Source organism: Helobdella robusta (genome assembly GCF_000326865.2).
Source record: "Helobdella robusta unplaced genomic scaffold HELROscaffold_36, whole genome shotgun sequence".
In the NCBI taxonomy this organism is placed as follows: domain Eukaryota; kingdom Metazoa; phylum Annelida; class Clitellata; order Rhynchobdellida; family Glossiphoniidae; genus Helobdella; species Helobdella robusta.
Window position 1 is genome coordinate 1,234,319 of NW_008704742.1, and position 17,917 is coordinate 1,252,235.

Genomic DNA, 17,917 nt, shown 5'->3' on the forward strand with positions numbered 1-17,917 from the left:
TGCAGTTGTTGAAATTGATGGATGAATGGTCTAGGGCTGTGGATAAAGGTTATGGAATTAATGCAGTATATACTGATTTTGAAAAGGCATTTGATAGAGTGTCACATAGTAAATTAATTGTTAAGTTGAACAAATGTGGGTTGAATGACAAATTGGTTGCTTGGATTTATAATTATTTGAATGGAAGAACATTTCGTGTGAGAGTGAATGATGGTATATCAAGATATTGTGAGGTAAAGAGTGGAGTTCCACAGAGTAATGTGCTTGGGCCAATTTTGTTTTAATGTATGTTAATGATTTATTTGATTTGTTTCAGGATGCAAATGGTGTTGCGATGTATATTTATGCAGATGATGCAAAGTTGTTTAAAATTATGAACTCAGATAGGGATAGTGTGGTAATGCATAGGGGATTGAATGATTTGAATGAGTGGTGTGTGCAGAATGATGTGAAATTGAATAAAGAAAAATGTGTTGTGATGAAGTTTGATTGTTCTGTATCAGATAATAATTATGATTATAAAATAAGCTCGCACCCATTACTTTTTGTTGATAAAATTAAAGACTTGGGTGTTATTTTTGATACCTCTTTGAAATTATTGAGCATATACATTGCAATGTTAAAAGGGCATTATCATTGTTGGGTTTAATAAACAGAAATTTTAAAGATATTGATAAAAATGTTTTTGTGTTATTATATAAATCCTTAGTTATATCTCAGCTGGAGTACGCAGCAAGTGTGTGGTCACCATGGACAATACGTGAAACAGAAGCGATCGAAAAGGTTCAGAAAAGGGCAATAAAGATGATCAAGGACTGTGAGGGAATGAAATATGAGGACCGATTAAGATTTTTACAACTGCCAACACTAAAATACAGACGAATAAGAGGCGATTTGATAACGATGTTTAACATGTTGAATGAAAAGGACCAACGAAGCTTGCCGGAAATATTGAGAGCCACCAGACGAACAAGAGGACATGAGATGAGGCTAACAGCACTGACATTCCATACGAACTTAAGAAAAAATTATTTTGTTAATAGAACTATTAATATTTGGAATAATTTGAATGATGATGTTGTTAATTGCAGTGATTTGAATGAGTTTAAAAAAAAGTTGGATGATTTTCTTATGAATGCTAAATCTAAATACAATTGGAGAGCGGAGTTGAAAGATGACTATTCGTGAATCCTGTTTATAGATTTTGGATGATGATATAAATGTTTGTTTTGACATGATTGTCTTTAAGAGAGGACGATATATATGAATGGTTGAAATTAGAATTTTTATGAAGAAATATTTGCATACATATATATAGTTGAATTAATAATAGAAGTTATTCTCTTATATTTTGTTTATATTTTTTGTTGTTGTTTGATCTTTATATATGAACAGAACATATTAACATATATTCATGAACATTGTTTATGTGTTAAAATTTTATAGTTAATTTTGTGTCGCGGGCATAGGGACATTTTGTCTTCGCCCATGTTTTTTCTCATAATAATAATAATATTTGTTCAAAATTGTTCAATTCTATATTTGTTCAAAAATATTGTCTGAATGTGCAGAAGTTGTATTTAAATTTTTGTGTAATCTGTATAATTTCTCTTGAAATTTAGGTGTCTGACCAGATGATTGAAAAACTTGTAAAATAATTCCAATATATTTGTATAACCGCTGGAATGATCGAATTGCGAATCTATGTTGAATTGAATGTTATTTAAGGATAGAAATATTTAGTGTAAATGAGGTATGTTCTGATTGGATGAATGCTACAAGTTGAGTTCCGCAAGTAAATGTGCTTAATACCATTTAATTAATTAATAATTTATTCAAGGTGTGTGAACTTGGTTTGAGTCGGTTTTTTTTGAAAATGTTATTTAGTTGTGTTTCATCCGAATTATATAGAAATTTAGTAGGATTGTGCTGAATGGATAAGATGGGTGGCCTGGAGTGAATGATATTGTTTAAATGAGAATAAATGAGTTTGGATGTCTTTGAGTAATAACAACTTTTCTCCAATCAATTATAAAATTAATAATAATGACTTAAATAAAGTAGAATCTATAAAGGATCTTGGTGTTATGTATAATAATAATTTAAGATTTGTTATCAAGTATTAGGATTGATAAGAACTCATTTTTCTGGTTTAGATAGATTTTCATTTGCAACGCTATATAAATCTTTGGTATTTGACTGTTCATATTCTAAATTTCATCTGAACCAGAGGTCATAATAAAAAAATATCAAGAGGTTTTCCAAAACGAATTTGCGAAAATGTTCGTTTGTAAATAAAACAATACCAGCCTGGATCTCGTTACCCCATGAAGTAAACAATGTAAAATGTGTCAATGAATTTAAAATTATTGTTGATAGATATAGTTATGACTTTCAAATTAAGTATGATTAGAAAGCAGGTTATTTATGTTAATAAAACGATAACTTTTTTAAATTATTTTTAGTTGAACTTAAGTATTAATGTTTGCATGTGTTGGTATGTATAAATTTGAATTGAATTTAGGAAGCACAAAATCACTATTGTCTCAGTCGACTCCGAATTTCAATTTCTGAAAATAATTGTAGTTGTTCTTTCAAATAAGTTGGAGCAAGACAATCTCTGACTAGTAGAGCTAGTTTGAAAACGATTCTTTCTGGCATGCGGAGCCAGTATAAATCATCCCTGATGTACGATTATATTGAATCGAATTTCGAATAACCAGCAACAGGTCTCACTGCGGTGTTCTGAACAAACTGCAAATCATCACGAAGAGATAAGTTGACACCAAACATAATCGCATTGCAGTAGTTAATTCTTCCACAGATAAAACCATGAATAAATGCCTTTATTGACTCGACTGTCAAAAAATGTCTGATTCTGATCTGATTGCCCATATAAGTTTGTTATAAGTTCATCTACATAAGTTAACAAAATTATTTATTTTGGACTTGGCATTTATTCGAGTCAGACAGGTGTATTACCTCGGATATCACGACACTTATAAAGAGAAAAAAACTAAAAGTAGTTGATCACTTATTGTAACGTCCTTTTTAAGATAGATTGCAAACTGAATAAATAGAAAAAAATGATCTGTAAAATAAAACTTATCACCAAAAACAATAAACATATTAAAAAAAAATTTCTAATTATTATTTACAGAATAAAAATATAGAAGATTCGGTACGAAAGAACATGTGATGTGGATTAGTCAAATTATTTTAAGTGGATTGCTCATGCCAAGGTCACAGTAGCGCGTGTAAATAAGCATGGCGGTGAAGTAAAAGTATCTCAAAACAGAGAGAAAAAACTCATCGAAACTAGTAATTGTAAAAATCTTGTCTTGCTCGATTGTTTGCGACCAGGACTTATTTGGACGGCCTTTGAGACATGTGCCAGGTACTTCAACATCTGCAAGAGAAGTTATGGCACTGTTTCCACTTCGTTTGACATGACCAAACCACCGCAGACGGTGTTGCCGGCATTTGTCCTTTATATCATTTAAATCAGCACGATGCAGGATTTCAGTTGATTTGATGTGGTCTTTCAGACTAATTCGTTGCATCCATCGGATCATTTTCATGTCGGTTCGGTGGAGTTGTTGTTCCAGTTTGGTTGTCATTGGCCATGTTTCTGCACCATATAACATCACCGGACGTATAACAGATTTATAAAGTCTTGATCGTAGTGGTAGTGGGATGTCACGCCGCATCAATATAGAGACAAGGAGATGCCATTTATTCCAGACTGCACGTATGCAGCCTAGAACGGCAGCTTCATCTGTTCCAGTACAATCTAGAACATCCCCTAGATATTGAAACGAAGTGATCTCTACCTTAATGGTTTCAAGAACATTGCTATTTCGAATTAGTTGTTGTGGATTTATGCAAGCAGGACAAACAAAATTGGACTTTCAAGATAAATTACCAATTATTTTTGAACAACGTTTGTGACAACACTGGTTACACTGCTGACACTTGATTGAATTGTTACTTACACCAGCTTTACAAACTGAACACGGCCATCGTCCAGTAGCTTTGGATTGGATCGGTTCACCAATGTTCATTGCTTTGGTTTTGCTGATGTTGACTTTGAATCCATGATAGGCCAGTCTGGTGTTCCAATCTTCAAACATCTGTGCTGCATTCTGTTCAGACGTGGCTGTTAAAACGATATCATCAGCATATATTAGATTCCAAATGTCGCCAGTGCGTATCGGTTTTGTGATTTCTTCCATCACAGTTATAAATAACAGTGGACTGAGAATCGAGCCTTGGTGAACTCTAACGCCGAAGTCAAATGCATCTGTGTTTCAACCGAGAGTCTTAGTATTCGTATACATTTCTATCACAAGTCAAACAAGATAATCTAGAATGAGTTGTCGACGTAGACTCCACCTGATTGCTTCACGGGGAACTCGATCAAATGCTTTTTCAAGGTGTACAAAAATGTGTGATAGTTGTTGATGCTTTGCGAGGTACTTCTCTTGCAGTTGCCGAAGGATGTCAATTGCATCAATTGTTGATTTCTCTGCTAGAAAACCAAATTGATAATTTCCGATTGTGATGCACGACGTTAATTTTCTCTCAATAATTTTCTCGACAATTTTCAGGGAGTGTTCTAACAGACGTATACCCCGATATGATGAACAGTTCAATGGATCACCTTTGCCTTTGTATAGCGGAACTGTTATGCTATAGTTCCATTCAGTCGGCATTGAGCAATTTCTCCACACTTCACGGCAAAGTTGTATTAACGTTTGGATACCTGCAGAACCAGATGCTTTGATAATGTCATTTGTGAGTCCAGAGGGCCCTGCTGACTTTCCATCCTTCATAGCTTTCAGAGCTTCTGTAAGCTCCTCTACAGTGATGTCTGGAATCGGACCTTCGATGGGTGGTCATCAACAGACTTTGATTTTTGCCATTGCTTGCATGCAGCTTTCTTTTCAGCTATTGCATTTTGTACACTGTCATTCCACCACCAAGTGTCCCGTTCATGCTGACGTTTTTTACCAGTTTTCCCACAAACTGTAGTTGCAGCGTTTATCAAAACGGTTTTGTATGTACTCCAATCTGTACTGGCTTGCGATTGGTGGTCCAACTGTGTTGCGACAATCTGTTGAAATTTTTCTCGATAAATATTGCTTTTCAGCTTCCACGTTTTGATTCTCCGAGGCATTTGTTTAGACTTATGTTTTGACAGTTCGACAACCAGGTCTGCCACAAGAAGTCTATGTTGGGCGACACATGATTCGCCAGGTATAACTTTGACATTTTTGAATAGCCTTCGGTGCTGTTGCTTGACAGCGTAGAAATCAATTTGCGTGGCTGATGGTCCACTTTTATATGTTATGAGAAGTTCCAACCTCTTTCTAAAATATGTGTTCAATAAACAAAACCCGTGACTTTCAGCAAACTCAAAGATGCGGTTGCCATCTTCATTTCGTTCTCCATATCCAAAACCGCCATGTACGTTCCATCGGTTCTCCTGAAGGCAGCAGATATCAATCCTTTTACGCTCGAGCATTTTTGCGATTTCCATGCTGCAGCCAGTCAGTGATCCAACATTGAGCGTTCCAAGTCTAAGTACCATAGAGGGGCCATTCTGAATTTTTCTGCATCATCCCTCAGCTATTGCATACTTTCCAAGGATTCTTGACACCTCTTGACCACTTAAGGCCTGCTGGAGACTAGGGGCCGTTGTTTTTCTTTGTGATGGCATAGGAATAATTTTGCTCAAAAGCACGCAAGGCAGCGTGAATGCAGTTTTATGTCATGCCCAGGACTTAATTGTAATAACCTTGAGAAAAATAATAATAATAATAACAGTAATAATAATAACAAACTTCAGACTGTAAATTGTTAAATAAATAAATAAGTAGAAAAATTTTGACAATTCGAAAATTGGTTGGAATTGTAAACAAAATTGTTAAATTGAAAGTTTTGTTCACTTATAATCAATATCGTTAGTGGTTTTTTCCTTTGATATCCATTGATGTGACATTTATACTCAATTTAATTATACTTTAAAATTTATTTTTTAATTTTTATTAGCATTTAGAATATAGTTTTTATCATTATAGTTTGTATTGTGAAACATGACAGTTGGCAGAGTTTTACTAGTTTACTGTTTTTATAAACATTAATCGAATTTTATAGGGTTTTATACATTAATACTTGGTTTATAAATTATAGCAGATATAATGTTTTTGATTTATTAATGGTTCATGATATTGATCTAATTGAAAATTTAGAGTATAAAGCCCTTATTGGGGTTTTAGATATAGATATGTGTGTCATAATTTTAAACATTACGTTGTCAGTAAATAAAATTTTTAAAACGATGATTGTGACTCGATGTAGAAATAAATGTTATGGGAGTGACTTTTGATTTCGATTCCATAAGCATATTTAAAGCAGTATAAATAAAATACAATAGCTATTTAGGTTTAACTTCTCGTCATTTTAATCCTCATCATTTAACTTCAATTTCTTGTCTGTTATTTTATAAACCTACTGTCAGATCTAGGATTGAATATGCATCCAGCGTGTGGGCTCCATGAACCAAGATAATGATCCAGGATATCAAAAAAACACAGAAGCGGGTAGCGAAGATGGTGATGGATTGCTGTGGCCTCAATTACGGAGATCGTCCAGATCATTCAACTCTTAAGTATCGTCGATTGCGTAGTAATCTGTTAACGGTCTTCAAGCAAACCAGATGCCGTAGTGTATTTATAATTTGGCTAAAGCAAGGATTGATAGGACAAGCCTTCAACCCAAACATTTTAAATGAACTAACAAAAGCACTATTTTTGTACATTTTGACATTAGGAATGGTTTGAATATTGAAAAAGTGAATGCTTGTGATGTTGTCGATGCTAAAAAGAACTTAGACATAATTTTAAAATATATTCCATGTAAATTGGACTATAAAGCTGACAGATAATTTTTTTCTGTATTTACTGGTTTATTTATTATTTTCTATTATTAGTCTTATTTTTAATGATTGTGTAGTTATGTTTAGCTGATCTGCCTGACTGGCCTAATGAACGACGATGAAGTTAAATATTGAAAGCCTGAAGCTTGAAGATTGCACTTTAATTTTCTATTTATATTTATATAATCGGGTATAAGGCCATTGCGTATACAATTTTCATTAAATTCTATCGCTATAGTATTATCAATTACAAAATAATTTTGTTAATTTAAATAATAAAATAAATAATAAATTACAATTTATTATTAGATAAATAAATTAAAATAAAAATTAATAAAGAATACTATGCGATAGAATTTAATGAAAATTGTATTGATATTTATGTACAAATAAATATGACACTTAAATGAATATATGTTTGAGTATATGTGCAGTGCATGTTGTATAACAAGGAATTTGCTTGAAATTTACATTGCTGGTATGTTATAAACTTCAGTGTGAATGTGTAATGAGTATCAATGTTTGATAGTAATTGCATGTATATATTTTATTCATTATAATTATTTATTGTGGTTAATTACATTTTAGTTTTTTTTTGTTGAGGGCATAGGAACGTTCAATTCGCGCCCTTTATTAAACTAAAATGTTATAGGTTAGTCCGAGAAATTGTCATTTGCAACACCCTCATTATAGGTTTCAATCATATAAAATCAAGATAACATAAGCGTTATATAATTGCTGTACATTTTTACTCCAAGATTTGTGACATTTTAAAATTTTATATACTTATTTGATGTAACGCAAAAATAATCATTATGGTTCAGTTTTGTACAACAAAAATTTAAGAGCAAAAAATACTTGACCATTCCTTTGTTATTAGCGTTGTTGTTGGCAGCATTGTGATCTAAAAGCTCTTTCAAGACAACTTCTTGACCATTTAAACAGGCTAGATGAACACAAGTGTTTCCATGTTCATTCACTGCATTAATGTCAACCCCAAATTCAAGTAGGAGACGAACGACGTTAAGTTGACCATTTGTAGATGCCGCATGTAAAGGGGTGTACGACTGACAAAAATCGATATATTATTTTTATAGCAAAATGAATCAAATAACAAAATTACCAAAACAATTTTCTGAACACTTTTATTAAATTCCTGGTTAGTTAAGATTATCTAAAAATTTTGATATAAATCGATACCTTTCTAAAGCTCAATTCTCTTTCTTAATTGTTAATCAATTTAATTAATTTTCTCCAATTCATGTTTCAAAATATTTACAAATCAAATATCCGATATCAAACTTACAATAGGAAGTTAATGCATATTTTCTCTGAAATTCTATACTTTATAAACATAACCGCGCATAAAGTGTTATTCCAACATTAATTTTTTTAAACTGCGGACAAACTAAAAATATCAATAACGCTTAACAACGTGACATCAACAAATAACAGATGTTATCTTTTTCAGATATAACAATATACATAATGAGATAGTTTGGCCATGCGGAAAAGAAAACAGATGAGAACTGGGTAAAAAAAAGAGTATAAGAACACGAGGACTCTGGTTCTGAAACAAGACTTGGCTCAAAATGAAGAATTAATGTTAGTGTGTGTAATGTTATAAAAAAAAGGTAACTCTGAGTGTTATTCAAATGTTAATTTTTTTAAACTGCAGACACACTAAAAAAATAACACTAAAAACATTGACAATTGACATTAACAAATACTAATTTTTCAAGAACGAACACTAAGCGGCTTTGCCGACTAAGTTTGCATAATGATGATGCAACGCGAGGGTTAACTGTTAAACTTAACCATCTCAGAAAAAATTATTAAATTTAATTATTATTAAAACATTTATTAAATAAATGTTTTAATAGAAATGTTACTTATAGAAATGATAATAAAAATAAAGATACATAGGTCGGATATAATAAAAAGTTACAAAAAGTTTTCTAAATTTGTTGACGTTATTAAAAACAATATATTTGAAGGTAAAAAAAAAACAAATTAATTTTTCATACTAATGTTGTAAAAAAAAAAAACCTTAAAAATTTGCTGAGCAGTTTGGAAAAAATATTAAATTTGTTATGAAAAAGTTTTTAGTTCATACAACGAACCATCAAATTCGTTATACTGAAGTCCGACTGTATATATATATATATATATATATATATATATATATATATATATATATATATATTTTTTTATTTGTAACAGACTGTTGTTAACGCAACATTTCAAAAATTCAACACTACTTTCAACATTGTTTAACTTTTTTATATTTCTTTTTAATTTATTAATGTCAGAAAAATTAGACATTTTATTGTTTTAAAAAATTTTATTAAACAAATTTGCAAATAGCTATTTCGAGTTATAGATAACTCATCTTCAGTGCATTATATATAATGTATGTAAGATATTTGATAAGAAGGAACAAGTAATTATTAATTTATATAAATTATTAAATTAAAACAGAAAACAAATAAAATAAATTTAATAACATTAAACCATACAAAACGCGATTTTCAAAATTTTAACGGTAAGATCGTTTATATTATGATTGTTAAGGTAAATATCAACGCTCAGCCGACAACAATAACAACAACAACAGTGCCAACACTGTAGATACCAACGCCACAACCCACAGCGCAAATATCACTTGCAAATGGAACATCATCACAAGAAGCAAGAAGAACCACAGCGATGATAATAATGGGAACACTGCTTTTATTTTATCAAATATCACAAAATGAATATAAAGATAGATATAAAATAATGTTTAATATAATAAAGTATTTAAATTAATAAGCTGTTAGTCTAATTTGCTCATCACTCGACAAAAATGAGTACAAATAGAGGATTATAGCCAATAAAAATAAGGTTCATTCATTATTCGTATTGCAATATATTGAGTAAGATGATGATAACACAGAGTTTATTAAATTGTTTCTAAAATCGTTCGACCAAATTAAGTTGACCAGCGATAAATTAAAAGTTTTGTAAAAACCCATTGTAGAAATTTCAAATGTTTTAATTAAAAGTTTAAAATTATTGTATTCACTCTTTAAATTAAGTTGAAGGGCTTGAGAGTACTTTTCAATTTTGTATTCTTTAGATTTTTTAAAATTTGTTTCGTGGCATATTGTTAGTTCTAAAATCTCGATCGTGTCGTCGCGGACCAGTGCTATATCAGGACGCAGAAATTTTAACAGCGTTGATACCGTTGTCGTCCGACAATCTTCACACTCCAGATCGGCAAACAACGAGACTTCCAAACTTGCGCATTTTTTAATATTTTCTAAAACTATTGAGAGAACTTTGTTGTGACGATCCGAATATCTTTTCAAAGCTGCAACGGAGCTACAATTGGACAAAACATGCTTGTTTGATTGATAAGCGTTACATAGTGGACATTGTGGTTTAGACGTTTTGCCCCATCTTGCTAGGTTGGAGTTTGTTGGAAGTTGTTGAATGATACTTTTCCTAATAAACTTGTAAATAACCTCTGACAGTGTGGCCGTAGACCTTGACCAGCAAACTATTTGATCTGATTTGATGTTTTCCTTCACTGTCTTTAACACTATTCCTTGGGAGCTTAGTGATGATAAATGGTCGAACACCGTTTCTTGCTGTTTGAGCTTCAAATCAAGGAGAGTGGGATTTATATCTTTGGTGACTGGGAGCAAGTTGTCTATTTTTGTGTAGTCATTAAATGACTCGCTCCACAGACTTTTCATTTCTTCGTTACCGTTAGATTTAAGGTAGTTGAGAAGCTTCACTTTCAATGATTCAGCATAATGTTTCAGAGATCTGATGTTCAGACCTCCCAATTTTTACGGCAGTGAAAGAATCTCAGATAGACAGCTGCTTATAGGTAAAGCCAGCCAAGTTCTAACGGCATCGTTAATCAATGGATCCAACTTGCTGGCAATCCATGACAGTGATATATCGTAAATACGCAGTTCGAAGGCTACTTGAGCTGGGATAAAATGACGTAAAATTTGAAGTTTCGACTGGGCTGTGTTGTCCAGACTTTAAATCGTTGACAACATGCCTTGTAATTTGTTGAGCAGCAAATCTTTAGCTTTGGAATTGTTGCATTCGAAATCGTATAATTTACCTAGATATTCGAAATGGTCACCAATGCGAATCTGCGGTACAGGGGTGTCATCAATTGTCAACATCGGCAGGAATTGTTCGTAATTATCATTTTTCTTCCTCATGCCGAACGTGCAGCATTTATCTATCCTCATTTTCATCCCGGTAGCTTTGCACCATGCTTTGTTTAAGTCAATTAATTTTTGGGCACCTTCTGTGCTGTTGGCGATGATTGCTGAGTCGTCAGAAAATTGGAACCATGCCTTTGATTTTAAATAAGCTGAAGGGCCCCAATGTAAACTCTTTTATTATTCAGAGAAAACCAGTAAAATCAAAAATAGTCAAAATAAAATATGTCAATAAAATGTTAAAATTAAATATTGTATAACGTAAAATAATTATAAGATATATAAATAAATAATAATAATAATAAATCAAAAATGATTTAGGTAAAGAAAAACAAAAAAAAATTATAAAAGCGTATTCTACGTAGCTCGTCATTCAGTGAAAGAAACACGAAATGAGTACAACGAGAACAGATTAGTTTTACATCGATTCATTCCGTCAAATTTCTATCACAATAAACAGCGTATGATGAGGATATCGCAGAGTTAATAAGACTATTATAAAATTGATCAGACCAAATAATGTCGACCAGCGACAAATCGAAACAATTGAAAAAACCTAGCGGCGAAATTTCGAACGTGTTGATTATTATTTTTAAATGTTTTAAATTGTCAAGTAAATTGTTATGGAGGTTATTAGAATATTTGTCCATTTTATATTGTTTTGAATTGAAAAAATTAGACTCATGGCAGACGGTGAGCTCCAATATTTCAATTGTGTTGTCACGGAGTAGTGCGATGTCGGGACGAAGTGATTTGAAGAGACACGACAGTGGGCGGGTCCCATCATAAACGACGTCTGCATACATCGCAACCTCTGGTCCTGCGCATGATTTCAATTTTTCTATTATTATATTTAGAATATTGTTATGGCGTGCTGTGTATCTTTTTAATGCTGCCACCGAGCTGCAGTTGGATAGGACATGTTTGTTGGTTTGCCGAGCATTGCAAAGTGTACAAATGGCAGAAGACGATTTTCCCCATCTAAATAGATTAGCATTCGTTGGAAGCTGTTGAATAAGGCTTTTCCTAACAAATTTGAACAGTACTTCAGAAAGTTTGGCGGTGAACCTCGACCAGTGAGCAATTCTTACCGCGGGAATGTTGTCTTTAATCGACTTAAAAATGGTCCCTTGGCAGCGGAGTGACAGCAAATGTTCCAGTTCTTCATTTACTTGCCGATTCTTTAGAGCGCTGAGTGTCTATTTTGTGTCATTTGAGTCGGGAAGCATGTTGTCAATTTTAATATACTTATTGTATGACTCACTCCACAAACATTTTAACTCCTCGTGGCCGTTTGATTTAAGGTAATTTCGTAATTTTACTCTTAGAGATTCGGCAAAATGTTTGAGTGATCTAATATTTAGACCACCTGACTTGTATGGGAGCGACATAGTTTCCAACAGACAGCTGCTGATAGGCAATGATAGCCATGTTTTTGCCGATTCGGTGACCAAGGTGTCTAAGTTTTCACCAATCCAAGTCAGCGATGTATCGTACATTCGAAACTCAAACGCAAATTGTGACGGCAAGTAAAGTCTGAGGATTTGTAATTTGAGTTGAGCTGTTGTGTTCAGTTCACTGACAGTTGTTAATATTTTTTTGAGTTTATTGACCATTAGATTGTTGGCCTTTGTATTATTTCCTTCGAAATCGTATAACTTACCTAAATATACGAAGTGGCCTCCAATATCTACATGAGGAATATGTTTGTTGTCGATGGACAGCATCGGATGAAACTGTTCATAAGCACCTTTTCTTTTTCTCATGCCGAATGAGGAACATTTGTCTATCCTCATTGTCATTCCAGTAGCTTTGCACCATGCATTGTTTAAGTCGATTAACTTTTGAGCGCTTCCAGTGCTGTTAGCAATGGTCGCCGTGTCGTCTGCGAATTGTAGCCACGCTCTTGTCTTTAATTTAGCCGTGGGACCCCAAATGTAGCCGCATTGTTGATATTTGGTTTTTTCAACTAATTTCATTAGGGGGTTAAAGCAGAGGTTGAAGAGCAGTGGAGACATGGGATCACCTTGAAGCACTCCTCGCTTGACTGGAATGTGCGGTGTTAGCTGGTCGCATCCGGATACTGTTATTGAGTAGTTCGTGTATATGCATTTAATTAAGTTGATTATATGAGGTGGAATATGATGGAAGTTCAGAGTTGATGAGATGAGATTGTGGTTGACCTCTCCAAACGCGTTTCGAAGATCGAGTAGGGAAACAATTATAGTTCTTTGATGTTTCCTGGCATCGTTGAGAAGATGACTTAAGAGCTGATTATGCTCGGTCAAACCATCGATTTTTGGGTAGAACCCTTTTTGAATATTTGTGTTGATCAGACTATTTTTTTCTAAAAAATTATATATTTTATTGTTGATGAATGATGAAAATATTTTGTATAAAGTTGGTTGCAATGTTATGGGCCTGAAGTTTGAAGGGTCGTTGGCGTCCCCTTTTTTGTGGATGAGGACTGTGAAACCCTTTTTCCAGCAAGTGGGGATATTGCAAGATACCCAGCATTGAACCAACAGTTTGTGGAGAATTGTTCGTAGTATTGGGCATTTTTTAAATGGAATTATCGAAATCTGGTCGAAAGGGCATGGTGATGATTTTGATTTGTATTTATGGATTATTGTTGAAATTTCGTGGTATGTAGGAGGGCTTGTGTTGCAGAGTGTTGGAGGCTTTTGTAATTTTGGAGCCCAGCTAGGTATTTGGTATTTTGTTTGATGAGGATTGTTGAGAATCGAAAGAAAATATTGATGGCAATCAGTGACACCAAACAGTGGTTTCAAATTTTCTGTTTGGTCGAATATTTTCTTACATGTCCCCCAAAAGCGCTGTTTTAGCTGAGACGTGACGTCGACTGATTGATCGCATTTTGTTAATTTTTTTGACTTTATTTGAGCTCTGAGCGCTTTGCTTGTTGTGATGATTTGGTCATCGAAGCGCTGATTGTTGTGGCCTAGTAGCTTTAGCTGTTTTAGTTCTTTTTTTAGATTTTTGATTGATTTGTTGGAGCTGGTATTATTGACTGTTTGTTGTTTAAGAGTGCCATAGTTTGTGGCGAAATAGTTGTAAATCATTTGTTGGAAGGCGGACGTGAAGTTGTCGATATTGTCATAGCTTGGAAGTGATTGTTGTTGTAGTTGAAAGTAAACGTTGGCTTCGGACCATTGGGTCGACGTCTTGGGTAGTTTGGTACCCGGCAGAGTGGATTCGATTGTGTCACTGGCCGGCGTTGATGGAGAAATTGGTGTTGTGCGACTTGATTTGTGAGACGTTTGTTGTTCCGGAGGTGATGCTGTGTCGTCAACTTCGTTTGTTTGGTTATCCTTTAGTTGAATTTTTTTATGCATTTTGCATGAGCGCTGGTGCATAATTAACCCTTTCCTGCCTTTGCATCCTTTTCCGCAACAACATGTTATAATATTATTTTCTAAATTTATTGAGTGCTTGTCCACAGAATTGCCATTATAAATATCAGATGAAATGTTTATGTTTGATTTAACATTTGAACGAACAACGTTGTTGTTTGAATTAGCAGTATTTTTAGTACACCTCCAGGAGTGTTTATTAACGTTAACGAATGTTTTGTCGCAATGTGGACATTTAGTTGAATTAACAGTATAAATTGAATTAATTAAAATAATTAAAATGAAATATTTAAGGTTAATGAAATTTAATTTTAAATGTATCGCCATAATCCTCTAAATTTTTCAAGACAACAGAATCTATTTTAAAACTAATTTGAACGACATAAAATCAAAATTATGCTTAAAAATAGTGAGCTGAACGTAAACGTCCAACCCTCGTATTATTCAAAGCAATAATCAATTATAATAATAATAATAATAATAATAATAATAATAATAATAATAATAATAATAATAATAATAATAATAATAATAATGATAATGATAATGATAATGATAATGATAATAATAATAATAAAAATAATAATAACGTTAACAATAATAAAAATAATAAAGTTTTTAAATATTGTAAAAATAATATTAATAATATGTAGTTAATTAAATAAATTAATTCGGCTGAGCGTTGATATTTACCTTCACAATTATAATATAAACAATCTTACCGTTAAAATTTTGAAAATCGCGTTTTATATTGTTTAATGTTATTAAATTTATTTTATTCGTTTTCTGTTTTAATTGAATAATTTATATAAATTAATAATATTAATAATTACTTGTTCCTTCTTATCAAATATCTTACATACATTATATATAATGCACTGAAGATGAGTTATCTATAACTCGAAATAGCTATTTGCAAATTTATTTAATAAAATTTTTTAAAACAATAAAATGTCTAATTTTTCTGACATTAATAAATTAAAAAAAATAAAAAAAAGTTGAACAATGTTGAAAGTAGTGTTGAAATTAGTGTTGAATGATATATATATCATTCAATTTTTCAAAAATCAATTTAAGACCATCAACAATCAATCAATCTTCGTTTTGCGTCCAGAGACCCGGGAGGTAGGACGTTGTTCTCTTTGCCATCAACTTTTTGCGCTAAATTAGACGATCAGTTGTATCCATTTCATTTAAATTTAGAGCTTTCATGTCTTGCTCGATTGTTTGCTACTAACAGCTTCACAATTCATAAGTTTTTTTGCGGATAAAATAAATAAAATTACTCAAACTACAGAAGCTAATTATGATCCTTCACTTGACGATAATAGGTCAAAGGTCAATTGTCTTTCATCATCTCCAAAAATCACGGAGGCTGATCTCAAGAAAATTATACTTGGTTCGCCATCAAAAACTTGATGAGTGTTCTTGATACAATTCCAACGTGCATTTTTGAAAAGCATATCAATTTGTTCATCAGTTTCCTCACTGGTTTTGTAAATATGTGCTTGGGTTCAGGACAATTTCCTGCTGGTCTAAAGCATGCAGTGATTCAACCAATTTTGAAAAAAAGCAATTTGGATGAAAATGATATTTCAAACTACAGGCCAATTTCGAAACTTTCGTTTATCTCAAAGATTATCGAACGAGTTGTTGCTAAGAGTCTGCTGAGTCATTTAACAAAAAACAACCTCGTGCAAATTCACCAGTCAGGCTACAGGCGATTTCATTCGACAGAGACGGCGCTATTACATGTTCTTTCCAAGCTAATCTCAGAAATAGATGCCCAGAATGTTTCACTGTTGGCTTTCCTCGATATGTCATCGGCATTTGATTGCGTCAATCACCATATTCTGTTAAAGAAGTTATATTATGGTTTTGGTATTTGTGGTACTGCACTTGCATGGTTTCAGTCTTACTTACAAGATCGTACCTAGCAGGTTCTGTTTAGAAACACTTCATCAGAAATAAATTTTGTTTCATCCGGAGTACCTCAAGGTTCAGTGTTAGGGCCCATTCTGTTCTTGTTATACACATCGGACATAGCCAGGATGATTAATTCACATGGATTCACCAGCCACGCGTTTGCTGATGTTGTTCAGATGATTGTTACTGGTCGGCCGCAAGTGTTTCATAGAGAGATTGAAAGGTTTATCAGATGTTTGACCAATGTTGAACGCTGGATGTCCAGCAATTCGCTCAAGTTGAATCAGTGCAAAACCCAACTGCTCCCGGTTGGCACTTGGTAGCAGTTGTCAAAGCTCGGTGGAAGTAAACAATATAGATATATTGTTTGGCACGACTGCATCGAATTTGGGAGTTTTGGTTGATTTCTAATCTCACAATGAAAGAACACATCAAGAACATATCAGTTGCTAGTATGGCTCACATCAGAGGCATGTATAGAGTCAGACGTTATTTAGACAGGAGTAGCATGGAAACATTAGTACACGCTCTCATAACATCCCGTTTCGACTACTGCAACAGTTTATTCTATAGGCTACCCCAGATGTCAGTAGCAGTTCTACAATCAATCCAGAATCGTGCGGCTAAACTAGTGGGCTGCGGTTCGATCAAGTTACGCCGATTTTGAATGATCTCCACTGGTTGGCAATCAACAAGAGGATAATCTTCAAAATGGCGGTCATAGTTTTCAAATCGTTAAATGGCCTGGCTCCGGAATATTTGTCCAGTAGATTTGTCAGGAAAACATCCACATCGAATTTTAGTTTGAGATCAGACGATATGAACCTTTTGATAATACCAGTTAATCGTTTGCAAATAGGATTGCGTGACATTGTTGTTGCTGGCCCGATGGTTTGGAACGTTTTGCCGGAGTTGCTAAGAAGACCTGGAAATTCTTTGAACAATTTTAAAAAAGAATTAAAAACGCATTTATTTTCTTTGGTTTAACATTTAGTATTTTTCTTTAATCGTTCACTCGTAAACTGTTTTATTTATGTGATGCTTTAGAGATTTTTTATTTAATTAGCGCTATATAAATGAACATTAATAATTAATAATATATATATATATATATATATATATATATATTTATATATTAATAATATTATTTATATATTAATAATATATATATATATATATATATATATATATATATATATATATTGATAAATTAATAATATAAATAATATTAAAATATTAATATATAAATAATATTAAATAATATTATTTATATATTAATAATATATATATATATATATATATATATATATATATATATATATATATATATATATATATATATATATATATATATATATATATATATATATATATATATATATATATATATATATATATATATATATATATATATATATATATATATATATATATATATATATATA

At 32.5% G+C, this 17,917-nt stretch overlaps 2 protein-coding genes across 2 annotated transcripts; both read right to left on the reverse strand.

Annotated features, from left to right (window-relative positions):
• Nucleotides 1–1,883: 1,883 nt before the first annotated feature.
• HELRODRAFT_176130 (hypothetical protein) lies at nt 1,884–5,593 on the reverse strand (the record flags this gene model as incomplete). The annotated part of the gene is made up of 2 exons (XM_009023456.1): nt 1,884–1,951; nt 5,248–5,593. The coding sequence occupies 2 exons, from the start codon at nt 5,591–5,593 to the stop codon at nt 1,884–1,886; spliced, it is 414 nt and encodes a 137-aa protein (XP_009021704.1).
• Nucleotides 5,594–7,524: 1,931 nt separating this feature from the next.
• HELRODRAFT_176131 (hypothetical protein) lies at nt 7,525–14,528 on the reverse strand (the record flags this gene model as incomplete). The annotated part of the gene is made up of 3 exons (XM_009023457.1): nt 7,525–7,578; nt 7,804–8,007; nt 13,683–14,528. 3 exons carry the CDS (start codon nt 14,526–14,528, stop codon nt 7,525–7,527), a joined length of 1,104 nt encoding a protein of 367 aa, XP_009021705.1.
• Nucleotides 14,529–17,917: the final 3,389 nt, after the last annotated feature.